The 22733-nt window shown below is 39.2% G+C and overlaps 1 protein-coding gene and 1 pseudogene across 2 annotated transcripts; both read right to left on the bottom strand.

Moving 5' to 3' along the window:
• Positions 1–5267: 5267 nt before the first annotated feature.
• On the bottom strand, positions 5268–8944 carry LOC121759973 (annotated as a pseudogene).
• A 1193-nt stretch (positions 8945–10137) lies between these two features.
• Positions 10138–13614, bottom strand: LOC121762339 (putative D-cysteine desulfhydrase 1, mitochondrial). 2 transcript variants are annotated; one of them, XM_042158187.1, is made up of 10 exons: positions 13413–13614; positions 13262–13327; positions 11987–12181; positions 11788–11898; positions 11603–11694; positions 11369–11461; positions 11220–11277; positions 10929–11042; positions 10753–10850; positions 10138–10499 (listed from the first exon to the last, which is right to left on the bottom strand). In XM_042158187.1, the coding sequence occupies exons 1-10, from the start codon at positions 13539–13541 to the stop codon at positions 10289–10291; spliced, it is 1167 nt and encodes a 388-aa protein (XP_042014121.1). In that variant the 5' UTR covers positions 13542–13614; the 3' UTR covers positions 10138–10288. The 2 variants fall into 2 exon arrangements, with proteins under 2 accessions (XP_042014121.1, XP_042014120.1); XM_042158186.1 differs by having other exon boundaries at positions 11987–12165; positions 13413–13483.
• Between the last annotated feature and the right edge of the window lie 9119 nt (positions 13615–22733).

Genomic DNA, 22733 nt, shown 5'->3' with positions numbered 1-22733 from the left:
ACATGCAATTAATTAAACACTCTTCTTATTGCGTTCATGCATCGTAATATTTCCAATTTATATTTAATCTGTTTATTGGTCATTTGAAATTTCTATTATGCATATTTGTATTGTAATTGCTTCAATAATAGATAAACTTCTATTAAGTAATCAATATTCAGGTCACCAGTCCATTCAGTTATTTTTAAGGGTAGTATGTGTTACATCCCTTGAAATATATATTGTGTGTTAGTTAATTTTAATTACTACTATGTATATATATGTAGCCACACGTTTGTATGTGTATAATGATTATTGAAATTCAAATTAATTGATGTTTGTCTGATCTTCATTACAAATACCCAACTATTGAATTGGACATGCTTTCATATACCTAATTTATATCAACATGAATTATTTATCCTTGATATAGCTAGTGTGTGTCGTAGTGTTTAAAAATATGTATATATAGGGTTTGCATAGAAAAATAAAATATCAGATAAATATATTTTGATGAGATGAGTCCCCACATTAATTTCATACATATATATGTTCCTTTCTTATTTTAACTTTGGCTAAATTTCGTTACTACCTTTTGGATTTAATCATTGGGCATATGATATCGGTGGATAAGGAAATTGTCGCATGTTTTCTTTCATTTTACGTTTTAAATTTAACAAATTGACTAATAACTACATAATAATTTTAGAAATTAGTTATAAAGTAATGCACATATGCCAAACCAAATTCCCAATAAAATGACAATAATCAACAAGTTCGTCCAATGAAATCTCGTCCACCCTAACTGATTGAATTAGACACAATTTACAATCCTACATATAGAAAGAACATCTATACAAAATAAATATACAACATTAATTATCTAACAACCATTTTGTGTTTTGTATGATATTTATATATAATTGCAAAAGAACTACTTGTAATATTTGTATTTTTCAAAGCCTCCAATTAATCATACATATAGTTAACATACTATTCAGTTGATATCTCCACATCATAGATAACAATGTTAGGGCGGTAGTAGTATATTGAAATCAAACCTTTAGTTCAAATTAACTTTCAAACTAAGGTAAACTTGTTATTTATTTTCTATATTTTCACTTAAGCTACATACACATTGCACCTATAAAAAAAGCTTACAATGCAATAAACAATTAGGGCTTGCTTTCCCTTACTACAAAAAGACAAGTTGATAATTATTTAGGGTTGATAGGTAGCATTTTATGTCCCAAACTTTTTGTCAAACTTAAGTTTTCTAATTAAACAATGTTTTTATTAATTTAAATGAAATATTTTTTTCCTTTTCTATTTTCTTAATCTAATCAAACAACATCGTTTTGAGAATCACCTTTTAAGAATAAAACAAAATTCATGATTTAATATCTCAAACCTTGTGAAATTTTCTTGAATTTGACTAAATTTCATGATTTAAATGACTATTATACATAGTTGAATGTATAGCAAATGTCATTTAATTAAAAAGATTAAATTATAGCTACAAAGATTATTTTTTAATGAGTGTGTGGGTGTGTGATAACTAATTTTCCTCTGTAGTTGAATTGTCATACCAATACATAACTGTAAGGGAAACTAAACTTAGTTCTCAACATCCTAAAACTGCCGAAATAGAAACGTTTTCCTGTGGGAAAGTAAGACTTGTTTTTGACTGTTGGCCTACCTTTCTTCTTCCCCCTATTATCATATTTTATTCTTATTTGATTTATCCTTAATTATGGATTTTTCTTGTTAAAGTATTCAACTGTAAACGGATCACGAGCCCACAATTTGTACAATCAGATCTCACTATTTCTATTGTTTTTATATCATCTCTAAAATGGGCTGACTTTTGAATGTATATACATACATACATCATGTGAACACAATTCATTCATGAACACCATCCTTGTTTAATTTTTTATATTTAATACGTATACTTAATTTTAATACCTTCAAAATTGTTTTTAACCTTATTAATTTTACAAACTACATAAAATTAAAAGCTCAGTTGTTATTTTATCTATTTAATTGAAACTATTAAATAATTTGTAAAATTAATGACATTATTCTCTATTAGTTGTCGAGCCATTGTGCAAAAGGTAGGTTCTTTGATTCAAGATTTTGATTCAGTGGTCATCCATCCATCATGTGCATAGAGAAGGAAATTTTGCTGCCGATTATTTGTCACATTTTGCTTATGGTTTGTAGAGGACTCCACGCTCTAGAGATGGCACCACAAGGCATTCGTAGTTGGCTTCTTCATGATAGATTAAGTATTTCTTATATTCGTTAAGTTGTTTCGGGTGTTACCCGCAATTTATTACCAAAAAATAAAATAAAATTATGAACTGAAAAAACAGCACTAGCATAAACTAAGATACGTAGCATAACATTTATTTATGTGCATTCACCAATTGATGAGAAACACATTATGTCTAAGAAAATGTCTTTACCTGTTCACAACATTATCAAAAGAAATTTATCACAAGCCTCATCATTCAAGTTTCAAGGAGAGCATCTTAGATCATAAATATTCACACAATATATAATGTATATGCAATCTACATATAAATTTACACATTGATGACATCATGCAATATGGTTTAATTAGCCATGTGAAACCATGAAATATCAACATATTTGGAGAAATACCTAAAAGTCAAGCAATATAATAAAATCCTTATGAATTTATGCAAGAAATGCTACAAAATTTTCAGCAATCACTTGAATAACTAAAACATTCATTCCATACAGATTATTGGTATGACTAAATTGAAACCATTTCTTAAGTGAAAGACTCGGTAGATAGTTTACCAGCTTTACCTACCACTCCGCATTTCAGCAGATAAGTAAATTATTATAATCCCAAGCAGTAAATAATAGTCACACAAACAATCCACCTCTCAAAAATTAACTTCCTAAATGATCCAGATTTTCAAAATCTAGAGGTTCAGCCAAATTGACAATGAATCAAACCAAAACTCTTATCCATGTAAAACACATCAGTCCGAATCATATAAGGTTTCGTATTAGTCTACATCCTGGATGGAATACTGTCTGCTTCTTTGCTAGACTTAACCTCTAAATCTCACCTGATTTGACTCATTAGTGCCCAAAGTTGGCAATAAGTGGTTCCTGAGTAAAGAAGTTATCAGAACTTCCCAACTGCAGCACCACATGAAAGCTAACATACGAACGCTCCAACGAGAACTCAAAATCTAGGTTTTCCTAATTAACAGTTGAGGAGCTCAGCTACCCTGTCTAATGGCATATTACGGCAGTTACTAACAGCAGATTATAAGTTCCCTATTTCGGTCAAGCTTGTTCTGGTAATAATATCACCTTAATTATAGTCTAAACATACTTACAAATCAGTGAACTAATTAATTAAGATGTAATCTGGAGGTGTCTTTTGAGTGCAACTTACTTTTTGGAACTAATTGATAGTAGGTGAAGACAAGGATGTAAGATGTCCTTGTTGACAAATTGATACTTTCCATTAATAATCTAACCTTGATGGAATATAATACCTTTGCACTAGTACTCGCACACAATTCAAATGTTTCTGAATTTGGTTGAGAACATACTATTTTCTCTGAATCCCTAACTACTCTTTTTCTAGTAATTATACCAAAGAAGAACTCTAGTGCATCTTAAACTGTTCTATATTGACTAGCAACTTTTAATAATAAGGGTATGTATAAATCACTGAGAACTGAACTGCAGGTGAGAAGTGTCAAATGGAAAAGCAAGACCGCAGACATAAATGATGTGTTCAGATTCGACTGTTATTCAGACAAACATTGCCGTGTGCAAAACGTCTTTGACATACTACACATAAGACATACGACAATGAGTTGGACGAATGCACAAAAAGCCACAACTTTCGGCTCAAGTGTTGAATATCTCTACTACCATACAACTCCATGATGATTGATACAGTCTGTCGCATATAAAATGACTTCATTATATTTATCACCACAACAACTTTAGCAGATTGGAAAAACAGGTAGAAACACATGAATCTTCAATATCACTCAAAGAAAGAAGGCCACTAACAGAAAGAAAGGTCTGTTTTCCAATCAAAAGGCTCCATACCAGGGTTTGAAGCGGCACGATTCATGACACGTAATATTCCACCAACGTACCAGAAAGTCCAGTGCTCAGCAAATCCTGATCTCAGCTTTCATCACAGTCAATAATCAAATGATGGCACAAGCAGAACACATACGAAATGATGCGACTACTCCACTTATATATACTTTTCAAGAGCACGAGGTAAATAAAGTATTCTGTAGCACAAATAGCTTGAAAAAATGCAACTAATTAGTTGAAATATCAACATGCAGTAATCCACTTTCATCTTTTCAATTTCAAGTACACACCTTTGATAACCTTCCTCATATAAACATCATAGAAAAATTCAAAATTCTCGCCTTTGAACCCCTTTTGGATCTTGGTTCTGTTTAAATCATAAAAATTTAACTACCAACCAGACAATATGCAGTCATACTTTATATCAAACTTTTGGATGTTCATGTTCAAAAATGTGGCAGTATTATCCTCATTGTTGATATTAATGACATAGAGCCACTTGTTGGTTCCTTCAAATTCAGAAAATATAGGAATAAACTTAGTCCAGTGGGGGATCTGAATCTGAAGTTCTTGTGAAAATATTACAGTATTTGTAGCATAATTTATTCAGTTATGTCAACTTTAGAGTGTACACTGCACTGACTACTATGCAAGTTTTTTTTTATCATATAGGTATAGCACAATCATCTCTGTATGATGCCGATTCTAATCCTTTTCAACTCTGGTGCCATAAGCAAGACTCTTGTCTTATGTTAATGTAACCCACATTGGCTAATAGTACTTAAAAGTACAAGTTACTAGAGAGTATGAAAGTGAATTTTCAGTAGACAAACTGAGAGTCTGAGATTAAAATTTTCTTTAGTATTACTAGTAATATCTACTTCAAAAATTAGCTTAAAAGAAACAGAAGTTAAAAATTTGAAAAAATTTAGAGATAAATTCAGTAATCACATGCCATAAGCATAAGGGCCTTTTTTATTGTACTAAAATGGTGCAAAGGTTCAACATCATCTATCTAATATGATATAAAAAAAATCAGTAATCTACTATGATACTTATTATTATATATATTGGAAGTTATAGGAAGAAGTCCACCCCCAGTACATTACCTATAAATCTGGTTTCAGAACTCTGGCAATCAGATATTTGAAAATCACTAGCTAGTAGTTATGAGGTTATTCAAAGTTGGGTAAATACCATTCATATTGAATCATATACTACTAAAAGTTACAGAAAATCATATAATTGGGGTTGCTAACTTATAAGGACAATACAATATCTGCAGCAAGTTTTCAGGAAAAGACTGATTTTGTAGCTGCAAAGACTGATTTTGTAGCTGCATATACATACACTCAACCCTTACAAATGTGATAATTAAATTTCCAAAGAGCCATGTCCCAGTTAAATAGGAACATTAAGTTCTCAGAATCCATTTGTGCATTCGACTCTGGAATACATACTTACACAGCTGATAGTTCAACTTCCTGAGAGCAAGGTACTTCCTGAGAGCAAGGTCGATATGCCACGAAAGTGAAGTCATTTGAGAATGAACCAGGGTTAAAGCATGTTATTCCAGTGTACTTGAATGCCTTCTGGTCACTTCTGTCCCCCAAGACAATCTGCATTAATTGAAAAAATTGAAAGCTTTGTACCAATTTATATGAACTTGACCTCAGAAGTTAATAAATAAAGAAGGAGATTATTGTTTGTGGAGTTGGATACAAATGAAGACTGTGATCAAAGTTCCAACTGATGGGCTGTATGGTCAAGGGCAGAGGGCAAAGATGGCTTTGATGCACAGAAAAGAATTGTGTCCAAGTTGCTTTAAAGGTGATTTTTATCAACAAACACAGGAAAATGTTGTGTACTTGTGTAGAATACTAGACTCGCGTGCTCAAATGGGTCACTTGTTTCTTCAGTTAATGGAGGCATCAGACATGATCTGCGCATTTTGTAAAGCATATCTTCACGTAGAAATACAATTTCTTGTGTGTAAAATTTGATTCTGCTTTCAACCAAAGAGAAGAAAAATTTTTCTCAGTTCACAGCAAAAAATTAACACCAGTGATCAAAAGAGATATGAAACTACAGCCATTAATAGAAGTCATAATCAAAGTAGCTCAACCTTACTAAAATGTGTAATGGTGGTGATCATAGGAAAAACAGCTACCAGAGTTCAGATAGCATGTATTCAAGCTTAGTCAAGCAGGAAACAGTTTCAGCAAGCATTAAGAAATACCTGCAAGGATTACTCATAAATACAGCATTTGGAATGTGATTTTGAAACTCCTCGATTATGTATTTTGGCAACGAGCATCTGGGCAGAGCATTTGAAGGTCCTAAAAAACAACAGTATTTTATCCTTTATGCATGTTACATATGCATCTGGCGAATTTGAAAAGTTATATTACCTATATCATCAGGACCACGAATGAAAAGAAATCTGCTACGTTCTTTTAAACGTTGATGGTCTGCAATCATTTTTCCTAGCCTCCCAAAGTTTGATCTGCAGGGAAAATCTTGTCCACTGTCACACTGCTTCTGTTAACCATGATTGATATCAAGAATAAATAAAATACAGGTGTTCTCACCTGATGCTAGAGTAAGAATTAAAAGACAGGTTACATGGATGGGAAGAGAAGTTTCCCATGAAAATGAACAGAGATGGAACCACATTCTCATTCTCATAACCACTGAGGATGATCTCAAGTTTTTCCATAGTCTTCTCTAAGTATGGAAGATGAGCAATTAGTAAATCACATTGACAAGTAAACAAAATTGGATTTAACTTATCACTTAGCAAGGAAGATGAGGTTAGAAGGATGATTACCTCTTCATGGTCTAGCCAAATATCAGAGTATCACAAACATATCATTAACTGCCCCTCTTTCAACTTCAGCAAGTCTAACCTGAGGCAAATGTCAGGGAAACACAACCAAATAATATTTTCTAAACTGGGGAAGTATCTAATTTGTCACTGTCAGAGGTGATTTTTAATACCGTTTCCTCTTTTGCAAGTGATCCACCACCAAAAAAATCAATTCCTGCTAGCATTGCAAGTGACTTTTCTCAGTCCTCTAGTGGAGGAAATCCAAAGGTTTTCACCTGCAAGTCATTTACGCCGAACTGTTCACTTGTTCAAACTAAAAGTGATATATAAGGGTTGCTGATGCATATATTGGCAGTCCAAGGATCAGCTTAGAAAGCACAGTTGATGCATTCCATAATAAGCATTAGTTGTTCAATCAAAGGTCTTCGCACCATCAAATATTATGAAAATGAACCTGAAAGATACTATCCAAGAGCATCTTGCCTTCTGCTAAGACAATCGTGTTCTCAACAAAAAAACCTGTAGTGATTCTGTAATTTCATGTTAAAGAAACTGCATAGAGCTTTGTAATGTTTAAGAGATAACACAATCATATCACATGTCATGATAAGACTTCTAAACGGCAACACTATAGTGAACAGTATTTTCTCATTAACATTGACTACACTGAGATGATTTCAGAATTAGGCTATTTGTGAACATATTAGCAAAAGGCACTGAGAGGACCATATAAAAGGATATTCCGTTAGACATATCAACTTCCACAGCGGCAGTTAAGTCTTCCAAGTAGAAATGGCCATCCTCCAACTGAGATATAAGTCCCATGACCCATCTCTTTCCAGTCTGACCAACCAGAGATTGAATTGGAGATATCTGAAAATGATATGATGATAAACAAGTGTCAACAGAAAAATCATCCCAGATTCTGAAACTATGTTTCACGAAGGGCTGTGTAACAAAAGGGTTATCTGGCAGCTGCCGTAATCAGACATATCGCTATCAAATACAGGTCTATCAAAATGAGGATCACGGGAGAGCCTTTGAGACAACAAGAGAAACCTACCTCTGTACAACATGTCCTTTGCAGAAGCATCACCATATATAGGGAGCTTCCCTGAGTATCTACACAAGTAATAAATTTACCGTTAAAAAATGTTCACACATTTACACAAAATCCTTCATTTAAAAGTCGACCAGATCTATCTTTAGCATGAAACAGTTAACACTTTACAAGAAACTTCATGAACCAAATATCACCAGTATACATCTCTCCCATATTACTAAGCTTCTACGTAATCTGTGCAAATTTAACACAAAAACAGCACTCGACCATAAATTACGCATTAAATTTGAACATTAAAGAAGATTCACTCCGTCGGCAAAATACATTAGAAATTCAAAATTAAAACTAATGCAATTAAAATAGGTTGATCAAAACACATAGTAACATACTTGTGAAACAATATCTTAATCGCATTGTATCGAAATTTGGGGAAATCAAACGCATCAATTATTCTCAAAGCAGACGCAGCCGATCCATGACCGCTAGTCGTCGGACACTCCTCAACCGCAGCCTCAGCTTCGAGTAAAAGAGACACCACTCTCTGCACCGGCTTGTTATCAAGTATTGAGGATTTCACTGTAACAGAACAAACAACACATTCAATTAAATCAAATCTCAACACTTATAACCAAAAATCAACACCAAAAAAGGAAATGCTCGAGATAGAAACTCAGCGGGCCATTATAGGTGACGTGATACAGCTCGTCTAGGAGGAGATCGAGCGCTTCGTCTTCGGTTTCGGGAAATTGGCTGATGAATCCAAGGATTTCCGTTAGGGCTTCCATTTTGAGTTTGTAGCCCCTCGTGCTGAACTTCTTCTGCACTTTATTTCTCATCTTAGAGCTCATTGTTGGCTCTCCTGCGCCGCTGCTTCGGCTCTCTGTGATGCAGATATGAATTGTGAGTGTGAGTGTGAGTGTGTGTGAGAGAGAGGGGTTTTCGCGGCAGAGGAAACATGAAGGAGATTATGATTACCGTTTATGGCGGTAATAGCGGGAAGCGGAGTTGTTGCCCGGCCCGCTTGGTTGTTGGGCTTTTGATCCGTGTTGTTAATGACTCGGCCCAAATTGAGCTATATTTACATCATTACAAGTAGGGATGTCAATCGGGCCGGTCCATCGGGTTTCGGCCGGCCTACTCGGGTTGCGGGTTAATCGGGTGCGGACTAATCGGTTTGTGAATTCTTTCGGGTTGTAAAAGTTCAACCCTAACCCTAAAAGCTCGGGTTTCGGCTAGCCCAGCGGGTTAATCGGGTTGTTATCGATAAGATTAACATGCGATCAATCCAATAAATAATGATGAAAATTAGTTATATTCATAAAATATAAAATATTTAATATGATAAATTTGAGATATATGGTCAAACTCAATCATAAACATGATCAAATACTAATATTTGAGATATTTCGTGAAATTTTAATGCATGTTTTAGAAATTTAAATATTTTTTAAAGTGAATTTGAAGTTTTAAATTTATTTATCAATTATTATATTAATAAAAATTTAATATATAACTTGTATATTTAATATAAAATTGAAAGTTATTTTTTTAGTTATCTATATTATAAAATTAATCAATGAAATGTCGAATTAGGAGTAAAAAATAAAATAATATAAATTTTATCGGGTTTTCGGGCCAGCCCATCGGGTTTTGGGGTCTGGCCCTAACGGGTAGCGGTTTAATCGGGTGTGGGCTAATCAGTTTTTAATTTTATCGGGCTGGAAATTTCCAGCCCTAACGGGTTGCGGGCTACATTGACATCCCTAATTACAAGTTAATTTATAATGTAAAAAAGAAATCGTTAAGACTCATTCGTATTTACATATATAAAGGTATTTTCCTCTCCAAAAAGAAAAATATACGATATTTAATTTTCTTATATTTTCTTCTTATCAATTAATCTATAATAATCTGACTCTTCTTGTAATGGTGGATAACTTTTTCCTTATTTAATAGCAAATCAATAGTCTGTAATTGCATATTCCTAATTATATTGTCTTTGTACTAAAATACTAAAAATCGTTAATTTCTCTCAATTTGAAAGGTGGATTAAATACGTCGATGATTTAAATTTATAAATATGATGCCTTTTCAAAAAAAAAGTGTAAATTATAAAAATTTTCCATTACAATTACAATTAGACATCACGAGATCATCAAAGTTTATTTTTTAACTATGATATCATTGTCACTGGAACAGATGTAATCAGACAAATTACTACAGCAGAAGAGGTAAGAATTAAGAATCATGACTCCACCTATTCTTGTGTTGAAGTTCATGTTCACATAGGCCAAAAGAAGTATCTAGTCTCTAGACACCTTACCGGTGCCTGCTTGGCGAGGGATGGACGCCTGGATGTCCATCCTACGCCAGTTTCCTACCAGTGGCACTATCTGCTCGGTCTTCTCGTATAGTCCCAAGAGACCGCCGGTGTGTACGAAGAGGACCTTTCTTCCTTCCCACTTCCTGGGATTCTCGGCCATGTCTCTCATCATCCCGTATGCAGCTTTTCCGCTGCATATATCACAAGAACATGATGTCACCGGGGAATATTAGCGGGAATTTTACGTCTCTCGAGGAATTTAATCAAAAGGAGTGGTTCAAATGAGTCCTAAAGAATATGAACCATTTTCAACCATTCGAAGATTTATCACTTTGCTGAATGAATTCTTGGTCTAGGAGTGAGTGTATTTACAGTATTTTATACGATACATCCATTTTGTCGTATAGTCGAAAAGGAGGAGACCGGTGACAAACATGGTCGTACCTGTAGACGGGGTCGAGAACAACACCGGTGGCTTTGGCAATTTCTTTCATGAAAGTTAGCTCTTCTGTAGTATTAATGGCATAGCCAAGTCCTTTAGCCTGTGGAAAGTGCAATTGAGTAGCAGAAATTAGAGTTTTGAACAAAAATGGCAATCCAAGTGTTGAGGAAGAAGTCACATTTTGTATGTTGAGAATGTCGCGTGAGCTAACAACAGCTTGAAGTCCACCGGTTAGGCCTTCAACATGGTCATAGAAGTAGTCGGGATCATCGCTTACACAATAGGCATGTACCTGCATTTACGTATTCTATAAATAGATGGGCCATTTTCAAAAATAAAAGAGAATAGGACATCACAACCCGACACCAAATTTTCGGTCACAACTCCAAAGTTTTCATCAATCACATCAGCATTTCAAATTTCAGTCAAAACTCCACTTTTTAAATTTAGGGTGAACAAGATGACGTACTTTAGTGGCCGAGCCACTCAACCATGTCCCGAGTGCTAAGCCAGCAATCGTGCCTCCACTGTAAATCAATGACACATGTGCACATCTCAGTAGTTACTTTCACACGATTAGAAAACAACAAGAGATGTCATAACTCGGGTTTAGAAGACCTTCCACATGCTACGACTATGTCATCAAATGTTATTCCACCGCTCCCTTTTCCAAGCTGTTGTTGTATCTCTCTAACTGCTTCGACATAGCCCCTGCAAATAAAAGACTGTTATGGTAATTGCTAGCAACATTATCACTATCACAAATTCTCGTATGTTGCTCTAGACCAAATATAACAATAGGGACATCAAGTAATGGAAAAATAAATGAGTTTGCTTCCTGCAATATTTTACCAAGTTCCCAAGGAATTCGAACCACCCCCGGGAATCACATAAGGATTTCTGCCTTCGCTCAACAGCTTTTCTTTCAGTATGTTGGTGAGAGCCTGATGGCAGCAACGAAAGAAAGAAACGTAAGGCTTGAAGAAAATTGCCGGGTCAAGAAAGCAAACAAACAATGAAGAATGTGATAGACATACTACACCCCCAATGCTAGCATACTCTTCCTTCGAAATAAGATCTACATGTGCTCCAACCAAACGTTCGACTAAGAGATTCCCAGTCAATCCAGGATCTTTGTCTACAAGCTTCTGCACAAAAAGTAACGGGGAAGAGAATCAACGTTGAAGACACACATTGTTCTCAGTAGCTGAAAAAGTGTGTACGTGTGATCAAGACCTCAGAAGTGAACAGTATAAGATAACAGTCGAGATTCAAATACTTGTCAGCCACGGCAGTGGCTCGGCAGTGATTGCTCTGTATCCCTCCAATAGTAATAATGCAATCAGCACCCTGCGCCACGGCCTCAGCCAGCAAGAATTCGAGTTTCCTGACTTTGTTACCACTCAACTGCATTCCTGAAAGATCATCGCGCTATAAAAGAACAGCAAATTGCAAACATCAAAAAACAGATTATTAAATAATCCCATCTGGAATACTAGAAGTTTAAAAAAAAACAATCAACCAGAATAACAAGAATCGCAAACCACATCCGTGACAGGGTCGACTACTGGTATAACATGCACCTATTAAGTTTGAAACTATTACATGTGTTTTCTCCCATTTTCATAAATTTAACAGCAAGTGAACTATTGAAACTATGTTCCCCAATCTAGCAAAGTTAAGAGTTCCATAAAAAATTAAGTAGATATTCCAACAAACCACCAGAAACGGAAGCCGGGAAAGACAGCTGAAGCACAGTAAATTAATTCTAATAGTTTAGAAGATCTTGCAATTTCCATGCCATCATCCCTCAAGATGCTAGAGCAAAATCCAATTCTCCAAAGGCATAAACGACTATCATTCCCGCCCCCTTCAAACATGGAAGGTTTAGCGGTGAAGTTGATCGGGTTTTTTTAAACTAGTACTCCGTGGGGGTGTTCGGTTGCCAATATTAAATCTCATGATTAAATATGTATCATGTTTGGTTAATAAGATTGAATCCTACAACTTAATCCCAGATGAATAGTCTCATGATAATTAGTCATAGCCTCCCCCCAACTAAAATAATCCCACAACTTAATCCTAGATGGATAGTCTCATGATATTAGTAATGACTACCGAACGCCACCCGTATGTTTCTTTTAGTGAGTATAAGAGTATATCTTCATTTCTTCTCTCGCTCGAGTTATCGAGAAGTTCTCTCAGAAGGTCCACACTAATCAAATTGTTTGAAAATCACTACATATCTCTCTTCAGCCAACAAAATCTAGACTTCACAAGTCTCCATTCTTTCTCCAGTGCTATCCCCTCATTGGGTGGTAGCTCAACTATAACCTTTCCTTCACAAAGTCACAATCTACTAAGGTAGAACCACAACATAAAGTGATCAAATCATTTAAAACCATTACATCCCTCAACTCAGAATAACATTTCATCACTCCAACACACAATCAAACTACAATAACACAATAATTGACTCAATTATCATCAATAATCAAGAAATATGGTTACCTTGATATAAACCACGGTGCCCTTGGGCAAATTAGGAAGGTTCCACTGGTGAATTGGAGTCGGGAACTGTGAAAACACGAAAAATCAAAATCAATTACGCATTCAATTGATACAAGGCAACTAAAATCAAATGCAGAAAAATCGAACTTACATGGCCGAGGGAAAAGATGTGTGAAGGAATTGGATTGAGGTGGGCTGCCCAAAAATGCGGCATGTATGGCTTCCTTGAAAGAAACTCGAAAGGGTGCTTGTCGTGGGTGTCGGGCGTAGAATCATCCATTGAAACCTCCGATTTGATCGATTGAATCGGATATTGCGATTTGGTGGGAAAGAGGGCTCCATTTTAACGAGCTGATAGATGATGATGGACCACACACGGTGATGAATCGGCGAAAATTTGATGTTAGTGAATGCAGGAAAAACGCAGATCACGACACAGAGAATTTACGTGGTTCGATTTACTGAGGTAAATCTACTTCCACGGGAAGAAAAGAGGGCAGAGTTGTATTGCTTGATCTGTTTTCTACAGCTTACAATACAGACTTGCTATTTTGTATTTTATCTCTAGAGATCGAGAGAATGTCTAGAAGCTAACCCTCTCTATTTGATCTAGGTTCTTATTTATACAAAGGACCAAGATCGTGGCATGCAGCTATTTACTAGGTAGTGGATGTCGTGGAGATCGTGGCGATCTTGCATGGGTCCACTATCCTGCATGAGTTAATGACTGCTTGACACCACTAAATAGATCGTGGGTGTAGTGGAGGTCGTGGAGGTTCTGCATGAGTCCACTATCTCCCAGTTCGGTCGAATACTGAGACCGAACTGCTGAATTATTGCCGAGCAGCTTTTGCCGATCTGAGAGTAGAGCTTGATGCCGACCTGAGAGCAGAGTTTGATCGGTTGGCTTTTACCGAGCTGTAGGCTGGGGCCGAACTCTTTGGTTGTGCCGAACTGAACTCTTTAGTCATGCCGAACTGATACTCTTTCTTGGGCTTTACTGCTGTTGGGCTTGTTTAGTACGTACTCCATCACTACCCCCCCCGGAAAGCGAAGTGAATTAGTTCGGCATTCTGAATAAAGGTACGGGGTAAGTTGATGTTTGTCCTCGGTCTTATGAAGTGAACTCTTCTTTGACCGGACTCATCTTTGGTCTGATGAAATAAACATCTTTGACCGGGCTTGTCTTTGGTCTGATGAAATAAACATCTTTGACCGGACTAAGCTCGTGTCCTAATTTGGCGAATTTTATCGCTCGGATCGGACTTTCCGTTGTCCTAATTTGGGGATCGGACTTTCCCTTGTCCTAATTCGGCGAGTTTTATCGCGTGGATCGGACTTTCCCTTGTCCTAATTCAGGCAAGTTTTATCGCGAGAATCGGACTTTCGTTGCAGTTCGTTTCAGACGAAGTGCTTGATTCTTAAGCTGAATTGTGGTCTTGTATCCTCTTTAGAAGCTTTGACTTCACAATCGTTGGCTTATTGCAGTTCGTTTCGGACGAAGTGCTTGTTTAAGCTGAATTGTGGTCTTGTATCTTCTGTAGAAGCTTTGACTCACAATCGTTGGCTTGTTGCAGCTCGTTTCGGACGAACTGCTTGTTTAAGCTGAATTGTGGTCTTGTATCTTCTGTAGAAGCTTTGACTCACAATCGTTGGCTTGTTGCAGCTCGTTTCAGACGAACTGCTTGTTTAAGCTGAATTGTGGTCTTGTATCTTCTGTAGAAGCTTTGACTCACAATCGTTTAGCTTGTATATGTTCTAAGAAGGGGATCAGCCTTCGAAGAACAAGATACCTCAGTAACATTTGTAAGAGACGACACGCACGGAGACGGACAAAACACACAAACAAAACGCACAGAGACAAATAAAGACCAAGTAGACCAAAATAAAGCACATTGACCAAACAGGACTCAAGACTGACTGACCGGACTGTCTCTTACAAATGGAACTTTTTGAGGTTGGAAATGTGCCATGTTCGGGGTACCTGTTCTCCTGACATGTGAGCCAATTTGTAAGACCCTTTGCCGAGGACTTCTGACACCCGATACGGACCTTCCCATGTGGGTTCGAGCTTGCCCAGCTTTTCTGCTCGGCTTACTTCGTTGTTTCTCAAGACGAGATCTCCCACTTGAAATTGCAGCTTCTTCACCCTTTGGTTGTAATACCGGGCTACTTGCTCCTTGTACTTGGCTGCTTTTATGCATGCCAATTCTCTTCTTTCTTCGGCAAGATCTAGCTCGGCTCTCAGTCCGTCGTCATTCATTTCTGAGGAGAAATTTAGAGTTCGGGGACTGGGTACGCCGATCTCTACCGGAATTACGGCTTCAGTGCCGTACACCAGACTGTACGGAGTTTCACCATTGGAGGTTGTGGGTGTAGTTCGGTAGGACCATAGGACTTGAGGGAGATTTTCTACCCATTGTCATTTGGCTTGTTCTAACCGAGCTTTTAACCCTTTCACCAGGATACGATTTGTTACCTCCGTTTGTCCGTTTGCTTGTGGATGAGAGACCGAAGTGAACCGCTGTTGAATATTCAGCTCTTGGCACCAATTCTTGAACGTCTTGTCGGTGAACTGAGTCCCGTTATCCGAGATGAGGATGTGGGGTATGCCAAATCGGCACACTATGTTCTTCCAGACGAAGTCCAATGCCTTTGAGCTTGTTATCGTAGCTAATGGTTCAGCTTCCACCCACTTCGTAAAGTAGTCCATGGCAACGATTAGGAATTTCATTTGCCGAGGAGCTTGAGGAAGTGGTCCCACTATGTCTATGCCCCATTGCATGAAAGGCCAAGGGCTTTGCATAGTGGATAGATCGGTCTGCGGCATCCTTGGGATATTTGCATGGATTTGGCACTTCGGGCATGTCTTGACGAGCTGCACTGCTTCTTGTACCAAGGTTGGCCAATAATATCCCCATCTTAGAACTTTTTTAGCTAAAGCTCTAGCTCCGATGTGGCTGCCGCACGATCCTTCATGAACTTCTCTGAGGATGTAGTCCGTCTCTTCTGGTCCCACGCACCGCAATAACGGCTGGAGGTAAGACTTTCTAAAGAGGATTCCTTCATGAAGTTCGTACCGAAGTGCTCGGCACGTGATCTTCCGAGCTTCTCTCTTATCTTCGGGCAATTGTCCTTGATCCAGATACTGCAAGATCGGCGTCATCCAGTTCGGCGAGCTGGATACTGAATGTACCTCGGCTTCATCAATGCTTCGATGCATTAATTCTTCCGCCTTTGAGCTCGGATCTGAGGCCAACTTACTTAAGGTATCTGCTCGGCTATTTTCCGCTCTGGGAACGCGGATTATCCGAAAATAGGAGAAACTTCGGCTGATGCTTTGCGCTTTGTCCAAATACTTCTTCATTCTCTCGTCACGGGCTTCACTTGTACCCAACATGTGATTTACTATGACTTGTGAATCACAATGGACTTTGAGAGATTTGACGAGCAGACTTTGCGCTAACTGGAGTCCGGCAAGGAGGGCTTCGTACTCGGCTTCATTATTAGTAGTGGGGAATAGGAACCGAAGTGAGTAGGTTACCTCGTGTCCGTCGGGAGCGACGAGTAAAATACCAGCTCCACTTCCCATCTTGTTTGAAGCTCCATCTACGAATCCGCTCCAGCAGTCCGGTGGCTCTACTTCGGATTCCAGAGGCTGTGCTAGTTCGGCATTGGTAGAATTTTTCTGTTCGGCAATGACAGGGATTGCTTGATCGAACTTGGCCTCTGCAAGAAAATCTGCCAAGGCTTGTCCCTTGATGGCTTTCCGAGGTAGGTACTCGATTGAGTGTTCTCCCAGCTCTATGGCCCATTTGGCGATTCTGCCTGATGCTTCTGGCTTGGTCAAAACTTGCCGAAGAGGCAGATCGGTTAAGACGCATACCTTGTGAGCATAGAAGTATGGCCGCAGTCTCCTTGCTGCATTTACTAACGCCAGAGCAATTTTTTCCAGAGGTTGATACCTTGTTTCTGGACCTCTTAATGCTCGGCTTGTAAAGTAGATGGGAAACTGCTTTAGGCCTTCTTCTCGTACAAGCACCGCGCTGATGGTTTGATCTGATGCCGCTAAGTATAAGAATATTACTTCGGCTTCGGTTGGAGCAGAGAGAATAGGAAGCTCGGCTAGATAACTTTTGAGCTCGTCAAAGGCCTTTTTCTGCTCGGCTCCCCACTCGAACTTTGGTGCCTTTTTCAACACCTTGAAGAACGGCAGTTGCTTTTCGGCTGCTTGGGAAAGGAATCGATTCAGTGCGGCTAGACATCCGGTTAGCCTTTGCACGTCATGTATGGACTTCGGCATTGCCATGTTCTGAACGACTTGAACTTTTGAGGGGTTTGCCTTGAGTCCGTCCTTTGAAACCCAACAACCCAGAAACTTTCCCGAATCTACCAAAAAGGTACATTTTTGGGGGTTGAGTTTGAGGTTGGCTTTTCGGAGCACGTTGAGAGTAGATTTGAGGTTGTCTTCGTACTCCGAAGTGCTTTTGCTTTTGACAACTATGTCGTCGACATACACTTCAACCTGTTTTCCGATTAGGTGCCGAAAAAGCTTGTCTACCATCCTTTGATAAGTGGCTCCGGCATTCTTTAAACCGAATGGCATCTTTTTATAAGCGAAAATGCCGAAATCGGTAATGAAAGCTGTTTTCGGAGCGTCACTCTCATCCATCAATACTTGGTGATATCCTTTGTATAAATCAAGAAAACAGAAAATTTCGAAGCCGATCAAAGCTTCTACTTTTTTATCTATATTTGGAAGGGGATAGCAATCTTTAGGACAGTGCTTGTTTAGATCGGTAAAATCTATGCACATCCGCCATCCTCCTTCTTTTTTCTTGATCATCACAGGATTGGCCACCCAGGAAGGATATTTCACCTCGAATAGTACATCCGCTTTTAGTAATTGGCGGACTTCGTCATGGATAACTTGGCTTCTTTCTGCCGCAAAGAGTCTTTGCTTCTGTTTTACTGGCCGGATTGAAGGATCAATATTTAACCGATGAGTGATTACCTCGGGGGGCACTCCGGTCATGTCCAACGGAGACCATGCAAAGACATCTTTGTACTCCTTGAGGAGCTGAATGGTCTTTTCCCGGAGTAGAGGCGTTCCTGCGAAGCCGATCTTGACCGTTCTGGATGGATCATCTTCGTATAACTGAACGGTCATTGAGTTCGGCTCTGAAGTGACTTCGGTCATCTCGCTTGCCTTTGACTCCGGTTGCTGTGATTGCTATGCTTGATGGTGCCGAACTGATTGCTCGGCACTTTTAAGCGCAATCTGCAGACATTCTTTTGCTCTCTTTTGATCACCTCGGATGACCGCTATCCCACCTTTAGTGGGGATCTTGATGGTGAGGTGATAAGTAGAGCAAACGGCCCGAACTGTGTTGAGCCAGTCTCTCCCCAGGATGATGTTGTACGGGGACCGAGCTTTCACCACAAAGAACTCGATCATCGTATTGGAGCTTGTAGGCGCTTTTCCCACCGTGATCGGAAGGCTGATAATACCTTCAGGGCGGGTGTCCTCCTGGGCGAAACTTTTCAGAGGAAGTGGAGCCGGACTGAGCCGAGCTGGATCCACTTCCATTTTATCAAAACATTCTTTAAAAAGAATGCTGACTGACGCTCCTGTATCCACAAATACTCTGTGGATCAGTTTGTTTGCCACTCCGGCGTGAATGACAATAGCGTCTTGGTGAGGAGAGATGGCTGGGACGGGATCGGCATCTGAAAATGTAATCACTTCGTCTTTCTTCAGCCTTTTATGTGTTGGCTCCTCTTGATTGGAACCTCTGCGTTCTGCTTTTAGGGACGACTTAGTCTTCCCGGCAGGGAGAGCATCAATAGTCAGGATTACTCCATCATATTGCGGCTCGTCGTCGTCTTCGGAATCCTCATGCTTTTTCGGATCCTGAGGATTGCAGTTCGCACCTCTCTGCCTTTTGTTCTTTTTCGGCTGCTTGCTTTGGTATTTTTTTAACGTTCCTGTTTTCACAAGAACATCAATACCTGCAGCCAAATCTCGGCACTCCTCGGTATCGTGACCGTGGGTTTGATGGAAGGAGCAATATTGATCCTGAGGTCGCCGCGCGGCTGATTTCGTCATCCGCTTTGGTCTTTCGAACATATCGGAATGTAGTTCGAAAATTTCCGCTCTTGACTTGTTCAGCGGTACGAACTGAGCGGGCGGCTTCTCGGGATTGAGACGGGGTCCCAATCTGTCTTGCACCGGAGCCCTTTGAATTCTTTCAAATGGAGTCCGGCGAGGATGCCCCCGATCGCTATGATCGGGCTTCCTTCTGTCTTCTCGGGACGATGAGCTGTCTAACGACCGTTTGCGACGGTCTGCCTCATCGGCCCGGGAGTACTGGTCCGCAATGTCCCACATTTCCTGAGCTGTCTGCGGACCGCACTCAACGAGCTTCCTGTAGAGAGCTCCGGGCAAGATTCCATTTTGGAATGCCGAGATGACAAGCAGATCGTTGAGATCGTCTACTTGCAGGCATTCCTTGTGGAATCTTGTCATAAAGTCGCTGATTTTTTCGTCGCGACCTTGACGAATGGAAAGCAGCTGAGCCGAAGTGATCCGGGCTTCCGCTTTCTGAAAGAACCTCCGGTGGAAAGCATCCATTAGATCTCGGTAGGATCTAATGCTGCCTTGAGGAAGGCTGTCGAACCACCTTCTGGCGTTCCCAATGAGCAGCTCGGGGAACAGCTTGCACATATGGACCTCATTGAGACCCTGGTTCGCCATATTATATTGATAGCGTCCCAAGAAGTCATGAGGATCCTCTAGCCCGTCATAAGTCATTGACGGTGTCCGGTAGTTCCGCGGCAAAGGAGTTCGGGTGATGTCGTCTGAGAACGGAGTCTTTAATGCTCCGTACATGGCGAACCCGACATCTCTTCGGTACGGAGGAGATGAAGTTCTCCTGTGGTTCCGGTACCGAGGAGGAACAGGAACATGTCGGGGTTGAGGATTCTTTCTCCTGGAAGACACGTCACTACTGCGGTAGTGACTTTCATGTCTGGATGAGGAGGGAGAATCCGCCGTTGTCTTCTCCGGCTGTTGGCTCTTCTGCAGGAAGGTTAAGAACTCCTCCTGCTTCTCGGCCAAGAACAGCTTGACAGCCTCGTTCAAATCAGGCTGCTGGGAAGACTCGGTGTGTGGACCTTTTGAGCGGCTTGTTCCTTCTCCGTGAGAACTGGAAGTAGATTTTTCACGAGGCTGCTTTCCAGGCCTACGGGCTGCTGGATTAGCTTCCTCATGGTTATCACGGACGGAGGCACGGGTGTTATGTGATCTGGTATGCATTTTTTTTTGGTAGAAGAGGATCAAAAACTCGCTTTATCACAAATTTGGTTCTCTGTTTCCCACAGACGGCGCCAGTGATGAATCGGCGAAAATTTGATGTTAGTGAATGCAGGAAAAACGCAGATCACGACACAGAGAGTTTACGTGGTTCGATTTACTGAGGTAAATCTACGTCCACGGGAAGAAAAGAGGGCAGAGTTGTATTGCTTGATCTGTTTTCTACAGCTTACAATACAGACTTGCTATTTTGTATTTTATCTCTAGAGATCGAGAGAATGTCTAGAAGCTAACCCTCTCTATTTGATCTAGGTTCTTATTTATACAAAGGACCAAGATCGTGGCATGCAGCTATTTACTAGGTAGTGGATGTCGTGGAGATCGTGGCGATCTTGCATGGGTCCACTATCCTGCATGAGTTAATGACTGCTTGACACCACTAAATAGATCGTGGGTGTAGTGGAGGTCGTGGAGGTTCTGCATGAGTCCACTATCTCCCAGTTCGGTCGAATACTGAGACCGAACTGCTGAATTATTGCCGAGCAGCTTTTGCCGATCTGAGAGTAGAGCTTGATGCCGACCTGAGAGCAGAGTTTGATCGGTTGGCTTTTACCGAGCTGTAGGCTGGGGTCGAACTCTTTGGTTGTGCCGAACTGAACTCTTTAGTCATGCCGAACTGATACTCTTTCTTGGGCTTTATTGCTGTTGGGCTTGTTTAGTACGTACTCCATCACACGGCGGCGCTGCATTGATCATGCTTGGACTTTGGTTTAGTAGCTTTGTAGCTTCCTATCTTGTTGGTGTGTGTGCGTAATTTCTTGTTGGTGTGTGTGAGAGAAGCTTTTCTTCTGCAAGCTCTCTCTGCGACTGTATGTGCATGCAATTTAATAAGCAAATTTGGATTCGGTTTATATATTGAGTAGAAAAATAATCAACTGAGAGAAAATATTAAAAAGAGAATAAAGTTGAGAAGAAAAAAAAAGAATAAATAGTACTCCTATTTAGAAATAATTCATTTTTGTTGAAACAAATCAAAAAGAATAATGGATCGCCTGCGTTCAGATAAAAGATATGTAAAATTTATTTATATTAATAATATTGTGTAAAATTTATTTATTGTAGTTTATTCATTTTTGGTTAATTGTAGCACTAATTTTTATTTATTATTATTGTAATAGTGAAACACTCTGAAATTCATGTTAAAAGTGTTTTAAATTGTCAAGTGATGCAGTACAAAATTTCGTTTATTTTATGATTATAAAATAGTGAAACGTTTGAAATACATGCTTAAATTAGGACGATTGAAATTCATATGTCACTGTTTTTTTTATATATGTATCACTTGTGTCAAGAGGCTCAGTGTTTAAATTGTCAATTAACATACAAAATTTGATTAATTTTTATAATTATAAAATAAAATTCAGTATTAATTTAGCAACAAATTAAAAAACACTGGCATAATTTACAGTTTGCCAAATTTTGAAATTCATGTTAAAATTGGAATGGGTGAAAGTTTGCATATTACTCCTAAGAGCATCCGCAGCGGTGGCGGTCGTCGCCACCGCCGTCCGTGCCAGCGGCAAGGAGAAGGGTCGCCGCCGCTGGCACGGCGCTGCTCGATGTATCGAGCACGTCCGTGCCAGCGGACGCACACGTGGCGGCACGGGATTGGGCAACGGCGTAGCCGTTGCATTCAAGCTTTTTTTAAAAAAAAATCGGTATTTAATTATAAATAATGCTAAAAAATAAAAAAAATATTTTCCAAATCCCAAAAATATGGCCGTTTTTTTCCCGTTTTTTCTGAATTTTTTTGAGTTTTTTTTTTTTATTTTTTTTCCCAAAATCATCTATAAATACACACATTCATCACTCATTTATCACATCAATTCATCTCTCATTCATCTCTCATTCATAATTCTTATACAAACTATCAACACATTCAACCTTCACTCAAAACATCAAATGGATTTCACTCATCTCATGGCGGAAGCGGAGCGCGAAGAACAAGAATACTACGAACAACATCATGCCGCTTACGAAGCATATGTCGCGGTGAATACCCCCGCTCATCCTCCTCAACGCACTATATCAAATCGCCGCTACATCCATCGTGACCGGGAGGGAGCCCACGAAAGGCTCGTTGCCGACTACTTTGCC

The sequence above is a fragment of the Salvia splendens genome, chromosome 13, assembly GCF_004379255.2.
Source record: "Salvia splendens isolate huo1 chromosome 13, SspV2, whole genome shotgun sequence".
Lineage (NCBI taxonomy): Eukaryota > Viridiplantae > Streptophyta > Magnoliopsida > Lamiales > Lamiaceae > Salvia > Salvia splendens.
Note: the sequence above shows the minus strand (reverse complement) of the source record. Positions and strands in the feature narration are given on the sequence as shown.

Bases quoted from the DNA above. Each gene is read 5' to 3' on its own strand.
- LOC121762339 (XM_042158187.1), bottom strand. From the start codon at position 13,541: ATGGATGATTCTACGCCCGACACCCACGACAAGCACCCTTTCGAGTTT. The intron at 11,278-11,368 runs GTCTTCTAAACC...ATTGATTTACAG, and splicing joins ATAGTCGTAGCATGTGGAAG to TGGAGGCACGATTGCTGGCT. The intron at 10,500-10,752 runs GTACGACCATGT...TGATATATGCAG, and splicing joins GTTCTCGACCCCGTCTACAG to CGGAAAAGCTGCATACGGGA.